Genomic DNA, 16,611 nt, shown 5'->3' on the forward strand with positions numbered 1-16,611 from the left:
CAGCACCAGTTTTACACTCTGACATATGGTTAGAAAAATTCTAAAAAATATCAAATTATATATCCATACCCATATATTTTCTGAAATTAGATACCTGTTAATGTGAAAATGCCACCCAGATCTCTCTACTCGTGAGTGCCTTTCTGACATTTTTCATCTAAACATGTTTTCAAAAAAATAATTTCAAAAAGTGTGACCAAAAATGAGGCTTAGATGTCCAACATCTCCTAAAACTAAAAGTTCAAGATGTGCAGAGTCACTTATGCCTATGTCCGTATGTCAATATGAATGTGTGTTTACATTATGACCAAAACCAAAGGGGTCGAGCATTTCTATGATCCAGATGCTAATAAACATTTAAGTCATGGAGTCAACAAATTATCAAGTCAGTTACAGGGAGTAGATATGCAAATTATTATATTTTCAAATGTGATAACCAAAAACCACATGTTCTTTGCGATTGGTAATTGGGGTGAAAATATGAACTTCTTGTATCTCACAAGAGGTTGTACAGATAACAGTAAAAGGCTTTGATTGATAAGAGAGGTGATAACATGAAAAAAAGTTCCCTTTAATACAACCTTGGAGACACTGGTGGCTGTATAAAGGAGAGTTAACAGCAATAGGGGTTATAATACAAAGAAAAGTTCCCATATATGCATCCACTGGAGTCACTGGTCGCTCTACGGGGGAGAGATAACAGTAACAGGAGGTTGTTTTTTAGAGGGGTGATAATATGAAGAAACTTCTCAAAGTCCTCCTGAGGACAGTGGAGACTATACAGAAGAAGATGACAGTAGCATTCTGTTACTGGTAAAAGGGGTGATACCATGAAGACATTGCCTGTATTCCCCCTTCTCCCTGGGATCACTGGGGACCTCTTTATTTGCTAAGCATTCTGGCTAGCGTTGAGCAAATCGAAGTTCATGAAGTAGACTTCGATACAAATTTCAGGGAAAACTTGATTTGCCGAAAAGCCGAATTCCCTCTTGCTTCGTGGTAAAGAATCAATTTTCTCTAAAATTGTGGGGGAAAAAATCATACTCACATCATTCATTTTCTCGCAAAGAGTCTGCCGCTGCCATCTTCAATGAAGAACCAGTGCAAAATCTCTATTTCTTACCATTTTGTCCCCATAGATAAACCAAGTCTTACTCCAACTGCTCATTACCAGCTGAATCGGCCATATTGTTATTACACAGTCACCTGCACTCCACTCATGACATTTATACAGTCCTGATCAAAAGTTTAAGACCACTTGAAAAATGGCAAAAAGTCATATTTTACATTGTTGGATCTTAACAAGGTTCCAAGTAGAGCTTCAACATGCAACAAGAAGAAATGAGAGTGAGACAAAACATTTTTTGAGCATTCAATTAATTGAAAATAACGATTAAACTGAAACAGGCTGTTTTTCAGCTGATCCAAATTTTAGGACCACATGCCTTTAAAAGGCCAAATTTGTGCAAAGATGTGGTTTCATTGTCATTTTCTGTCAGGTAGTCACAGGTTGTGATGGCAAAGGCAAAAAAACTCTCCCTTTTTGAACGTGGTCGGGTTGTTGAACTGCATAAGCAGGGTCTCTTACAGCGCGCCATCGCTGCTGAGGTGGGATGCAGTAAGACAGTCATTTGGAATTTCTTAAATGATCCTGAGGGTTATGGAACAAAAAAGTAAAGTGGAAGACCCAAAGACCCAAAAAAATTTCACTAGCACTAAGCCGGAGGGTCCAATTGGCTGTCCATCAAGACACTGGACGATCCTTAACCCAAATAAAGACCCTTACTGGTGCTGACTGCAGCCCCGTAACCATCACACGGCATCTGAGACTGAAGGGCTTCAAAAACAAAAAACGTCTTCAAAGACCTAGTCTCCTTGAACGCCACAGAACTGCTCTTTTGGACTTTGCAAGAGAGCACCAAACATGGGACATTCAAAGGTGGAAGAAAGTTTTATTCTCTGATGAGAATTTTTTTTACCTTGATGGTCCTGATGGTTTCCAACATTACTGGCATGACAAGCAGATCCCACCTGAGATGTTTTCTACGCGCCATAGTGGAGGGGGCGCCATAATGGTCTGGGGTGCTTTTTCCTTCAGTGGAACAATGGAGCTTCAGGAAGTGCAGGGGCGTCAAACAGCCGCTGGCTATGTCCAGATGTTGCAGAGAGCATTCCTCATGACTGAGGGCCCTCGTCTGTGTGGTAACGACTGGGTTTTTCAACAGGACAACGCTACAGTACACAATGCCCGCAGGACAAGGGACTTCTTCCAGGAGAATAACATCACTCTTTTGGCCCATCCTGCGTGTTCCCCTGATCTAAATCCAATTGAGAACCTTTGGGGATGGATGACAAGGGAAGTTTACAAAAATGGACAGTAGATGGCCTTCGTGCGGCCGTCTTCACCACTTGGAGAAATGTTCCCACTCACCTCATGGAAACGCTTGAATCAAGCATGTCAAAACTAATTTTTTGAAGTGATCGACAATAACAGCGGAGCTACTCATTACTGAGTTCATGTTTGGAAGTTGGATTTCTGTTTTGGGCGGGTATCGTTTTTTTGGAGTTGTGGACCTAAACTTTTGATCAGCTGAAAAACAGCCTGTTTCAGTTTATTCATTCACAAACGGAAAATGCAAATGTGATCGCACACTGCATCCAGCACTCTGCCCTCCATGCTGGATGAGACATTGGTTTATATTTTGGCCAAAGCATAGTAAGCCACTCACCGCGTCAAGGTCGTCTCAATTGAGTGGTCCCTAACTCTTGTTCCTACCTGTTCATGGGCCATGACAGCCACATAAAATCCAGGGAATGCAGGTCAGCATGCAAGCCAAGTACACTTTGCTTGTAACCCCGTCCGGTGCCATTACAGCTTTCATCGGATCCAGGGATGCAAGTACCAACATGCATGCTGAACCCACCATATACTTCTCCTGGAGCCAGATGGCTAATGGTAGGTTCTATATAAGCAGACTCAGTTTTATACTGACTTTAAAACCAGCCTCCAGGACAGATTAACTGGTCAGGTGTGCTTGACTCAAAGGAGATCGCCACGCCTCCAATATATGCTACAAAGAAAAAAATATAAGGGGTTGAGTCCGCACCACCTGCCTGCAGGTGCACATCACTATGGCGAACTACATACACAAACGGAAAATGCAAATGTGATCGCACACTGCATCCAGCACTCTGCCCTCCATGCTGGATGAGACATTGGTTTATATTTTGGCCAAAGCATAGTAAGCCACTCACCGCGTCAAGGTCGTCTCAATTGAGTGGTCCCTAACTCTTGTTCCTACCTGTTCATGGGCCATGACAGCCACATAAAATCCAGGGAATGCAGGTCAGCATGCAAGCCAAGTACACTTTGCTTGTAACCCCGTCCGGTGCCATTACAGCTTTCATCGGATCCAGGGATGCAAGTACCAACATGCATGCTGAACCCACCATATACTTCTCCTGGAGCCAAATGGCTAATGGTAGGTTCTATACAAGCAGACTCAGTATAAAACTGAGTCTGCTTATATAGAACCTACCATTAGCCATCTGGCTCCAGGAGAAGTATATGGTGGGTTCAGCATGCATGTTGGTACTTGCATCCCTGGATCCGATGAAAGCTGTAATGGCACCGGACGGGGTTACAAGCAAAGTGTACTTGGCTTGCATGCTGACCTGCATTCCCTGGATTTTATGTGGCTGTCATGGCCCATGAACAGGTAGGAACAAGAGTTAGGGACCACTCAATTGAGACGACCTTGACGCGGTGAGTGGCTTACTATGCTTTGGCCAAAATATAAACCAATGTCTCATCCAGCATGGAGGGCAGAGTGCTGGATGCAGTGTGCGATCACATTTGCATTTTCCGTTTGTGTATGTAGTTCGCCATAGTGATGTGCACCTGCAGGCAGGTGGTGCGGACTCAACCCCTTATATTTTTTTCAGTTTATTCATTGTTTTCATTAAATTGAATGCTCAAAAAATGTTTTGTCTCACTCCCATTTCTTCTTGTTGCATGTTGAAGCTCTACTTGGAACCTTGTTAAGATCCAGCCATGCTAAATATGATTTTTTGCCATTTTTCAAGTGTTCTTAAACAGTTGATCAGGACTGTATCTGCTCAGAGTTAAATTTTGCCCTAAACATGCATGATGAAGTTCGAATGGTCACAATATTATATAGCTGCATCATAATTAGTGAGTCTTAAAGGGATATTCCAGGCTCCTGATACTGACCTATGCTCAGGATAGGTCATTAATATATCATCAGCGAGGGTTTGACACCCTGCACCCTATTGTTCCTTAGCTCTTTCAATAGAGCAGAAAGCACAGCTCTGTTCAAAGTGGTTTGGCCTTGCTGGGTTAATGTAGCTCAGCTACTAGTGCAGTGAATAGGAGCTGACCTGCAGTACCCGGTACGACCACTACACTTTGTAAAGAGCTGTGCTTCCTGTTCCATTCAAACTGAAAGTTTCAGTGCTGGAGGCTGCAGTCAAGGGGATGTGGGTTGTCAGGCACCCACTGATTGGATTTTGATTACCTATTCTAAGGATAGGTAATCAAAATCAATATGAAGAGCCTGGAAAACCCCTTTAAGATGTCCAAACACCTTTAATAGCTGTAGTCTGAACTGATCCATACACATGCATGCTCAGTTTGGCCAAACATGCATGAATTTTCAAGGAGAAAGCCAAAACCACTTGCAATCTCAATGTCCTTGCAAAACAAAAGGATTAGGTACTGAAATTCAACTTGCCCAGTCATTGTGTCCCCTTATATCATCTGTCAGAGGAGAGTCATACACATTAGTTAATGGTTGGCCCTGCTGAAATTGGACAGTTTGGACAAGGACACTTTAAAGTGTATGGGGGGCATGTACAGTAACTGCTCTGTATTAATTTTGAGGTCAGGTTTGGGATAAATGTTTGGAATTCAAAAAGATTACCATTATGATTTACTCATTTATCTGTCCTACAATGCAGGAACACTCTATCCTTTGATTGATTTTCTCTTTAAACAAATCAGAAAACATTTCTCAATAGGAAGAGCCAGACAGATTCAATGGGGAGCTTTATCCTAACCCTACCCATTGATTTAGCATAAAAAAATGGTTTGCAACCATTTAAACTTCAGTGCAACTAGATTTAGTTGCAATTGGCCTTTTTACACTGTCCTTCCCAGTTTCTAAAAAGGGAGCAGGGCACGGTGTGGGAGAGGTCATCAGCCCTGGCATATTTATCATCATTTATGCCAGAAACTGGCATAAATGATGACTGAAATCTATTCCAGTCTGGCACTCGGACTGCCGGAGGAAGCACATAAATTAGATGTCTGCTCCAGCAGTGCAGGGCCCATCAAGACTAGCGTAGCACATACTACAAGCACAAGGTCTTGATAAATCAGGCCCAAAGAATTTCCATCCAATTGCCCGTTACTGGATAGATTGTCTACATTGTTGTTACGTAACTGTTGCAGAGGATGATTGCTGGGTGCAGCGGAGTAAATTCAGATCAGACTTTGTGGAGTAACAGGAACTGGCTTTATTGGGACATGCGTGCAATAACAGTCATCTTACATGGTGAATTGAAACAGACAGGAAAAAGAAATCAGTGAGTTCACCTCAATGTACAGGAAAATACAACACATCATAGAAATGCAGAGAGAGACTACAAGTGAGCATTAGTAACAGCGGCATCTAGTGTTATAACTGTAAACTGCAGTTAATCTAGCAATAGACTAAGCTGTAAGTTGTTGTATCTCCAACCGTAACTGCCCAGGGTCAATTTTAAAGTCATGTGTGGGCAACATTGCTTTATTTAAAAAATGTTATAAACAAACCAAAAATGCACTCATTTACTTGAACAAAGGGGTGTTCTGCTGGGCACTTATCCCCTCCTCTACACTAATTTGATAGGTCATGATAATAGGACAGGTCCACTTCAACCCTCCTACTAATTACTGTATCCACGAATAGCCCAATACATTTCCTGGTTCAGTTAGAATTGGTATTTAAACAGTCCTCCTCATCATGCTGTTCACATTTTGACATCATGAGATCAAGACGACACCTAACAATTGATCAACAGTACCTTGCCATTGCGAGGCTTCAAACAGGATGTTCTCAGACAGAAGTAGCCACTGAGCTTAGAGTGTCACAGAGTGTCATCAGCAGGTTGTAACAGAGAGACTGAAAGAGTCACAGAATTCATAGAAGTGGACATCCTTTGGCCACATCCCACACTGATGACCACTTCATTGTGAACAATGCCCTGTTGAATCGGATGATAATTGCCACATAACTCTAGGTACATTGAAGGGACCATTATAAACCGTTTACATCAGTGTGGTCTGGGTGCTAGACGACCTGCAAGTGCACCTGACCACACCACCAGGCACAGGCTTCATCGTCCTGCATGGGCCAGGGAGCATCTACGCTGGACGAGGGACCAGTGGGCCTCAGTGCTGTTCACTGATGACAGTTGATTCACACTGAGCAGAAATGATGGCCGCCAGCGATGTTGGAGACGTTAAAGAGAGCGCTATGCATCAACCACTGTTGTCACCAGATGAGCCTTTGGTGGTAGTGGTGGTGTTACAGTGTGGGCAGGTGTGTCTAGTCAATACAGAACTGCCCTACATTGTGTAAATGGTCCAGTGACAAGCCCATACTACATGAAGAACATCATTAATCCAGTCATTGTGCCTCTACAGGAACAACAGGCCTAATTTCATCTTCATGGAGGACAATGCCCCAGCTCATTGAGGTCACATCATTAGGGAACAGCTGCTGGAGACTGGGGGACCTCAAATGGAGTGGTCTGCACTTTCTCCATACCTGAATCCCATTGAAAACCTATGGGATCAGCTGAGCCGGCGTGTAGAGGCTCGTAACTCTGTACCCCAGAACCTCAATGACCTGCGGGCCGCTCATCAAGAAGAGTGGGGTGCCATGCAGACAATCGGTTGACTTGTGAACAGCAGGAGACGTTGTTGTCAAGCTGTAATTGTCAAAGCCACATGACAAGTTCTTGAGACACTGACATTTTTGTGGCGATATACCCAGCACTGTGGTGGCTTTTGTTTCAATAAATTGTTTGAGATGAGGAAATCACCATTGCTGTTTCAACTTAAATGCCCAACTTTCATGATATAATATCAATGGAGCCGGGACTTTTTAAGTTTTCCATAAATTTTACCCAAAAGCCGAATATCCCTTACTTTTTGCTAGTATTGTGTATGGTACCCCACATCCAAAATAACCTGTGCAATAAAAAATGCCTACAGGTTGATCAGTAAATGATGAAAAAGAAAAAAAAAAACATTCCCCTCCCCCCCAATATTATGAATATTGCTGATGTTAGGACTCGAACTCTTAACTCAAATTTCGTAACTCATCATGATATCCTAAAACAAAAGCCATTGAAAAGCAATTGAAGGTGTCGGCTTAACACAACTAGTTGAAAGCAGACGCCCCGAGCTGTGATTGGAGAGATCTGCAGCAGAAAAGATACATCCCTCGAGCTTCCAACCTGAAGAGAATCTAGCAGAGTAATTTGAGCAGTGAATCTGGAGATCTCTGGATCCATGTAAGGTACAGGGTTGGTTCTAGCTTTGTTAGAAAGAGATTGCCATGACCTATATGATGTCTGATTTAGATTTTTTATTTTTTTCCCCTTAATCATGGGACACCCCCTTTAAGGAGTTAAGCATTTCTGATGAATTCTCAGATCAGTTAGAACAGGTCATTTAGCTTCATTCCAACTGCGGATTACTGGTCAAGTCAGCTACATCGTTATTACATAGCCACCTCTACTGATACATTTTAGTGGTTGACCCATTTACTGTGACTTCCCAGGGTCAAAACTGAGGCCAAGTGTTGTTTTTTTTTGTTCCAAAAATATTAGAATAAAAAGGAAGATTGACTCATTTAGCCAGTCTGGATCTCCTTAGTGGAAAAGATATGCTTCAATTGAAAACTCATAAGCCATGGCCTATTTTACAATTGGCTGTTAGCACGGAGCCGTGTCCCCACTTTCTCAAGATAAGATACGAACAAAGACGAGACGTTTCAATATTTCCTTGCTGAAATTTTTTTCATACAAAATGTGTTAAGTAAGCTCTAAAATCCAGGTTGTAATCTGCATAGCGAGACAAAATATATAATGTGAAGATGAAAATATTTTTTTTCGGTATATAATTGGCATTTATCCTATGTCTATTAAGATGAAATCTAGCAACGATGTGAGCTTAGGAAATGGGTCATGGGCTTTGTGTTCCCTTTGAAAAACACTCTCTAGTGTAAATGAGACCTCGGGGTCTCATTTTGCATTTGACACTTTAATATGTTATAAAGGAGGTATTAATATTTCTTGTGCTTTTGCAACATACGAGCCGTACATACTGTAGCTTCTAGAGAAACTTTTATCAGCGCAGGTGAGAAGTGCCCCCTTCCCCCCACCTCCTTTATTTTGCATTTTCTTGATTACAACTAGGTCATGGACATTTCAATAGATGAATTGATGGTAAAGGACTAACAAACGGATTAAAATGTAAAAATAGAGCAAAAACAATATTAATATGATGTATACATGTCTGTAAACATAGCCAAATCAAGTGTTACTGCAATCAAAAGGCATTTGAACCTAATGGAGAAGGACATTTTCTTAAAAATAATCAGTATTTAAAGGAAGATTCCAAAAGTTTCATAGTTGTCATCTATATAAAAAAATGTTTTGTTGTTTTTCACATACGTTGCTTTATTGATTTTGCAATGAATTAGAGTTACAGGATATTTTCTTCTCCATTGACAGACAAAATTTGAATCCGGGATTCTGAAGATTGTTACACGGTTGGTGTGGAAACACTATGTCAACCAAACAGATTTGGATTACTTCTAAGGGTGTTACCCTGGTGGTCCTTTGATATTCATCTTTCAACACTTATACAGGGATCTGGACTTTGCTGCAGGGGAACCACCAGGGGCCTACCTCAAAGGGGATCAAGAGACACCATTGAAGAGCACCAAGGGGAAAGGCAAAACTGTAGTCAGGGACAGGCTGAGATCAAGGCAGACAGAGAATATGAAGTCCAGTAAACAGTCCGCGGTCAGGGCAGGCAGCGAAGGGTCGATATCCAGGAAACAGGTGTAAGTCAGTGCACAAGAAGAAAATGGAAATGCAGCACACCGTAGCAGGATACTAGCAGAGTAGGAAGCTATTGCTCAGAAAACCTTCCCACTGGGGAAGGCGCCTTGAGTATCCCTAGATTGTCAGCCATAGGCTGGTGAGGACTAGGACATGCACATGTTTGCCCTTCAAGTCCCAGGGAAGACGCATGTACCATACTGGCAGACAGCCCACAGCCGTGTGACGGGACAGAGTTAACATGGTGACACAGCCCGCCAAGAAGAAGAGGGCAGCAGGAGGCGGGTCTGAGCTGTCAGAACCAAGGTAAGTGAGCAAGGCAGCATAACAGGTTTCTTGTGAAGAAGGTGTGGGGCATGGGGGCAGAGCTTGCACCAGACAGAGATGGCTGCCTGAAACCTTGTTCTGTCACAGGCAAAACCCTTACAGCCTGTTTCACTTCGCTTATTGGACTCAAAATGGTCAAGATCGATGGATCTAAAGCCGGGGATACCCCAGGGCCTACTAAGCAGACCTCATTCGGCGGGGAGATGGAGACATTGATAAAGAAAGCTGCCACCTTCTATGTGCCATTAGAAACCAAGATGGCGCCCGCCACTCCACACACTGCCGCACACAAGGCCTCTGAGAATCTTTTTTCAGCTCAAGGTAGAGAAGATCTCCATGAACTCGATGGCCTTCCCATATCCAGAGCTTACTTAAGAGATACTCTGTCATCCTTCCTCGCTGCTACCCTTGAGCCGCTTAGCACTGACCTTTCAGTTATTAAGCAAGATGTCCGGCATATAGGCCGCAGGGTCGAATCCCTGGAAGAGACCAAATCTGCCATTATTCAACACCAAACAGTGGTTGTTAACAGCCTAACCTCCTGTCAGACCCATATCAACATGTTACATACTGCTCTCGAGGACCAGGAGAACCGCGGAAGGCGGAATAACTTACTCTTCAGAGGTATCTCTGAAACTATAACCCCAAGTGAAAGTGACATACCTAATACTGTGGTCCAAATATGCCTGTCGGTACTGGGCCTGACTCAGTACATGAAGTGATTCTGGAGAGAGCGCACAGAGCCTTGAGGTCCAAACTGTGGCCATTGGAACCGCCACGTGATGTAATTTCCAAATTCTTGCACTTTCAGGTGAAAGAGGCTGTTCTTGCTAACGCACGCAACTCTACAACCCTGCACTGGGACGGTAACCCCATCACTATATTCCAAGATCTAGCCCATTCCACATTGAAGCAACGGAGAGCTTTAAAACCCCTAACTGATTGGCTGCGATCTAACAAGATCTTATAACGATGGACCTTCCCATTTGGTCTTTCTTTTCTGTATGAGGGCCGCCACTTTGCTATATCGTCTTTTACAGACCTGGAAGCAGTCTATGAACATCTAAAGATCCCTCCTCTTAACATCAAAAATTGGGACATGATCCAAGATCTGGCTTCACTTCCAACCTTCCCTATTGTCATACCTTGGGAACAACGTACGCCTAAGCCCCAGAGAAACAGAAGAGGATCTACCACGTCAATACCTAGAAGATTACCTCTGGATGACTCCTGAAAACCTGACAGGCCTTCTTATTTTTATTTGAACCATGCCTTGTGACTTCTAATCTCCTTCTACTTCTATCCTTCTGCTATTTCTTTTTCCAATTTTTCTTTCCTTCTCCAGTTCCTCCTTTTTGACCTTTTGTACTCTAATTGAGGCAGATACACATTGGCTTACAGCAACCGCCTCATGCTCTGAATATCTCTATGGACTTTGCATTTATATAGTCCATCATTTTTGTTAGGGTGTCTTATTGTTATGGTACTCGTAATTACCTCCTTCTTAATTACATGTGCTTCATGAGCACTGCTTGGTACTCTTTTTTAGCCCGGGTCTCCGGATCCCTGTTTCTACCTAAATTACATTTTGTTTGGTTTGTTTTTTGTTCTTTTCTCTTGTTATACAGTTAATTCGCTATTCTCTCTCTGATGTTACATGATGCGAGACATCATAATGCGGAGGTTTGAACCGACTGCTCCGCTCTGAGAGGCCGAGGCCCCCCTTCTGTCAATCCTTGCGGTATTCGAACTCTCCCCAATGCACCTCTATTATATGACATCTCATCATGATGGCTGACCTATGTGTAGCCTCATACAACGTCAAAGGCTTAAACTCCCCATCCAAACGTAGCCAAATTTTCTCTTTCTTGAGGAGGGAGAAGTGCTCAGTCCTCCTGCTTCAATAAAACAATTTCATGTTCAACCACTATCCTATTGCAGTTCTAACTCCTCGGCTTCAAGGGGCGTGAGTATTCGGTTCAGGAAAGATGTCCCATTCCAGTATTGTTCCCATGTGCAGGATGCTGATTGTAGATATATCATGTTAAAAGGTCTAATTGGAAATCAGATGTACACATTTATTAATATATAGGCCCCCAATGCCAACCAGATTGCTTGGTTTTCAGACCTACTCCCAACTGTAGAGGCGTTTCAAGAAGGTGTGGTAATACTCGGAGGTGACTTTAATGTCACATTGGAGCCCTTCCTTGACTCCACATCTCAAAAATCAGTGCTCTCTCATAAAGCTTTAAGACATCTACGTAAAGACTTACATAACCTTTCTTTACTAGATGGCTTTCTAACCTTCAATGCGAGACTACACCCTCTTCTCAGCTCTCCATGGTTCCTATCAGAAACTAGACTACCTATTTATTTCAAAGAACATCTTTAGTTTTATTCCTGCACTAATATTGGGTCTATGCTTCTCTCCGACCATTCTCCTGTGTTTCTCACTATCTTAGCCCCATCCATAACTAGGCGTTCATTTAGCTGACGCCTTAACGAACAGTTGATCTCCTTGGGCGAGTATCAGGTATGCTCACAAAAGCTCTTAGATTATTTATTTTCTCTCAACTCTCTCCCAGGCACATCCCCACATGTGTTGTGGGACGCTCACAAAGCCTTCATGAGGGTTCCCATCTCAAAAAAGATGAAAGGAACTTGTGGATTCTCTCCTGTCTAAGATCCAACACCTTGAGACCCTCTACAAGCAATCATTGCTTGAGAACCATCTATCTGAGCTTACCATCCTCTGTGTTGAACTAAAAGACCTCCTGAACACCAGCGCAGCTAAGTACTTCCTTCCTTCGGAATATAAATACTTTGCTCATGGTGATAGATCATCTAAATTCATGATGAAATGCCTAAAGCAAAGGAAATCCCAAAATTATATCCACAGGATAAGTGGAGAAGTTCTCACTAAGGCTGAGATTGCAGAAAAATTGCTAAATTTCTATCACTCCCTCAACACCATTGCGGACTCTCGAGGTTGTGGTGGGACTCCTCCTTCCCATGATATGATCGGTACCTTCCTTCATTCCTTTACACTCCCATCATTGTCTGAATCACAGGCGGACTTACTACAGTCCCCATTTACAGCGATTGAACTCGCATCTGCTATTAAACAAATGCCCAATAGAAAATGCCCCAGTCCGGATGGCCTTCCTGCACTTTACTACAATACTTTTAGTAAAACTATAATCCCCTACTTGCTCCCCATTTGCAATGCATCCCTGTCTGGTTCCCTGCTGACCCCAGATATGACAAGAGCCCACATTTCCCTGATTCCTAAAGAATGAAAAGATAAGTCATGTTGTGCCAATTATTGCCCTATCTCAATTCTAAATTTAGTTTTAAAACTAATGGCAAAGATGCTAGAAACCCGTCTCTCCCAGTTCCTTCCATCGTTAATAAATAGGGATCAAGTTGGCTTTGTGCAGGGTAGAGAGGGAAGGGACAATACAACCAGAGTACTTAATGCCCTATACCATGCTAAAAGAACTTCTTGCCCCTTGGTCCTCCTTGGAACTGATGCCAAAAAGGCCTTTGATAGGGTCAACTGAAAACTCATGCAACATATCCTTGTGAAATTTGGTATCGCTGACTCATTTATCCAAGCCATCTTTTCTATGTACACTAATGCCTCCTTGTTAATGGAACCCTCTCTCCCTCTTTCAATATCAGCAACGAAACCAGGCAGGGATGCCTCCTCTCCCCGCTGCTCTATGTACTAATCATGGAAACACTACTGCAAACCATCAGACAAGAACGGAGCATAAAGGGGTTGTCTACGGGAGATCAGGAGCATAAATTGGCAGCTTTCGCAGATGATCTTCTGATCATGACTACTAACCCCTCTGAATCTCTTCCATGATCATGACTACTAACCCTTCTGAATCTCTTCCATGAATATACGACACACTAGAACGCTTTAGCTTTCTCTCAAATTTCAAAATCAACATGAAGAAATCCCATATTCTATGCATGGGCCCCCCCATCAGGGCTAAACAAACATTAGCATCCCAATCCCCTTTTAACTGGGATGCCTTCTATCTTACATACCTGGGAGTTAAGTTGTGCCCTAATCTTTCTAAATGTTCAAACTTAACTATGCCCCCTTTTATCATCTATGCAGGATCAATTACGCCAGTTGAACCTCCCCGCATATATTGGTTTGACAGGAAAAATCTATTCACTTCCCTCCTCTTACCGAGACTGACCTACCTACAACAGGTCTTGCCAATCCATGTCCCTCGATCCTTCTACTCCACCCTATTAAGTTCCACACGTTCCATTTATATGGGCTGGGAAAAAACCTTGCATAGCTACCTCTACTCTAAGTAAAACCTAAGTCCTTTGGGGGTATTGGACTACCCGACCCATAACTTTATCGTAAAGCTATCGACGATGATGGAAAGGTGCTACAGGGAGATAAATTGCTCAAGTTTTTACCCAGAATTACTTTCTTTACCCCATTAATTTCATTTCTTCACTCCTTCCTTTCTAGCACTGTCCCCAAACATGCTCTCCTCCGTTCCTTGACTTGGCTAGAATGTATAATTGCCAATCGCTCAACCCCAGTTAAAATGATCTTTCAGCTCTGTAAGAGGCTGAGTGTTCCTGTACTTATGCCAAAACCAGCCTTTATGGGTCATTGGGAGAGAGATCTGAGAATTGCTTTCACACTGGAAGACATGACCTCAATCTTTCTAGCACCTCATCTTTCGTCGAGATATGTGAAAATACAGGAGAATGGCTACAAAGTTTTAACCAGATGGTACAAAACATACTAACTTGTATAGCACAACCTCCTATGATACATGCTGTTGATGTCTATCCAAGCGGAGGACTTTTTTCCACATTTGGTGCCCAGATTAAGTCTTGGTGAACTGAGATTTTTTCAGTGAACAATAATATTTGCCACTCTGCGATACCTTACTCTCCCCATTTTGCCTTGCTAGGCGTTTTACCCAGCAGTCTAACTTCTACCTCACCTCCATTATTTAGAACACTTCTTATCGCTGCCCGTCTCTTATTCCCATGTTATTGGCTCTCCACTGAACTTCCACCCATTGCACAATCGATTGGTAAGGTAGACAGACTTTACAGATTTCAGGAAATTGCAGCGTGGAAACTGCTCTATTCTTAGGTTTCAAAAGCAGTGGGAGGCCTGGAAAATATTTAGGAAACATTAGACCAATCTGGTTATATGAGCTCTCCTCACCTATCACCCTCCCAGGTCTTATTACTAGACCACCACTAAGGAGATATCCTTCTTTATTTGCACTATATTATGTACCTACAGTACGTATTGTAAAATACCCATCTTACATTGGAATACCATATTACTCATACCTTAATGTACCTGGTTTTTGGTTTAACCCAGTTTATATTCAGTTATTGTACTGATTCTTCTTTTAATAAAGCTTTTTGAAACTTAAAAAAAATGAAGATTGGGGCACTGTAAGACCTTCCTTTACTGTATGATAGGTCTCAGTTCAAGAACAAAGCCATGAATGGAGGAGAATACATAAATATCAAAATCAGTGCTTCAGAATTGAACTGTAAAATGTTGCAAAAAGTACTTCCTTTAATGGGGTTTGGGCAGGTGAGAAACTGAGGAAATACTTCATATGATTTTATGTGTGCTGATTAATTTTAATCTTGTGAGTTTACAAATAAATGTGTGACCCAAAAAATGCTTGCAGTACTTCACTATGTCAAGCTCTTTCCGAATAACATCTAGGAAATAAAGTAAATGACTGAGATTGGAGTTGGAGTGCAAGTCCAGTGATAAAATACAAGTGACAGACACTTTTTGCTTCTGAGTCTGACTGAACAGTTTCCCGTTGGAAGATACACAAGCTGCGTGGTCCTTCTTTATAGAACTTTGGATCTAGTGTGAATTGGAACCTACCTCACCATAGACCTGCTGCACTTGGAACAAGATTGCGGTTTGAGCCATTCTTTTTGATCTTTGAATCAATTTCATTTCTATAAACTTGAATTCCTCCAAAGCAGAACCAATACTGAAGATTTGGGAAGACACGCTGTCTTTGTCTATCTGATTACACTTACTTTGTGACCTAAAATCTTGTTTAGCCTATAGCAGCACTAGCAGCCTATAGCAGTCAGTACAAGGTACCACATATTACAATTTCATTTTTAGCAATGTTTACATAATTTTTAGGGGCTGGAGGATTCCTTTAAACCAATAAAAAAGGATGAGGACTTTAGAGGGAAATATCCACATTAGGTAGACCTGTTAGGGCTCTGGTCAATGCGTTGACTTAATGCATTCAATATAAATCACTCACCACTCCGATGGAAAAGTAATTGTTTACGATGGAGTAAGGCACTGGGTCTCCCTTTTCATCTTTATCATTAGGGATAACTTCGATTTTCCATCGATCTAGAAGAACGACTGTGCCATTCTCAATGTCTTTGAGGAACTTCATGAGATTTTCTCCTTCATAGCCTATGAAAAACATAAAATATAAAGAAATGACGTCACGTAATCTATCACATTGACATTCATGACTGGTAATATCATGGGAGTCCGATAGCTTGAACCTCTACCAAAAGCAGCAGAGACTCAATCTCCATTTAGACCTTTTTTGATCGGAGAGGTGGTAGATCTGTACTGTTTCTTCCAATTGAAAAAAAAGAAGAAGAAGGCCCCTATCATTCTTGAATCTGGTGGGCTGCACATAATTAAATTTTTTTGTAGTCTTCTTGGCACTCCCGACAGCAGATATTGGGTGGAAGATGATCAGACATTTTGGATTTCAACTAGCCTAATGCTTAAATTCTCAGGGGAGATCAGTCACCACCAGGAAGAGGGAGTGTAAGGAATAGGATTCAGCCAACTGAACGTTCGACCGAAAGCTATCTAAAGTGTATGGCCACCTTTAATCATGCATAATATAAACCTGTTAGGGGCCTGAACATTTTGACAAAGGGTCTACACCAACCTTTTACTGGCCCTGACCAACAGCCACCTCCCACATGTTTCAATGGCTTTCTCTGTCACTAGGTATTATGATTAAGTTATGATTATAGGGAGAGGGACCCACATGGAAACTAACATATTTCTTAGAAAAGGCAGGAGGGCACCTGGGCCTTGTGTGCCAGAGGGAAGAC

At 42.2% G+C, this 16,611-nt stretch overlaps 1 protein-coding gene across 1 annotated transcript in view; it reads right to left on the reverse strand.

The window, feature by feature from the left end:
• The window catches only part of DGKB (diacylglycerol kinase beta), a 668,472-nt gene that overhangs the window by 370,743 nt on the left and 281,118 nt on the right, over positions 1-16,611 (reverse strand). Inside the window, exon 19 of the mRNA XM_040431289.1 lies at positions 15,786-15,946. Within this exon, the coding sequence (XP_040287223.1) occupies positions 15,786-15,946 (161 nt within the window). The remainder of the gene's footprint in view (positions 1-15,785; positions 15,947-16,611) is intronic.

This window comes from Bufo bufo, chromosome 5, assembly GCF_905171765.1.
Source record: "Bufo bufo chromosome 5, aBufBuf1.1, whole genome shotgun sequence".
Taxonomy (NCBI): domain Eukaryota; kingdom Metazoa; phylum Chordata; class Amphibia; order Anura; family Bufonidae; genus Bufo; species Bufo bufo.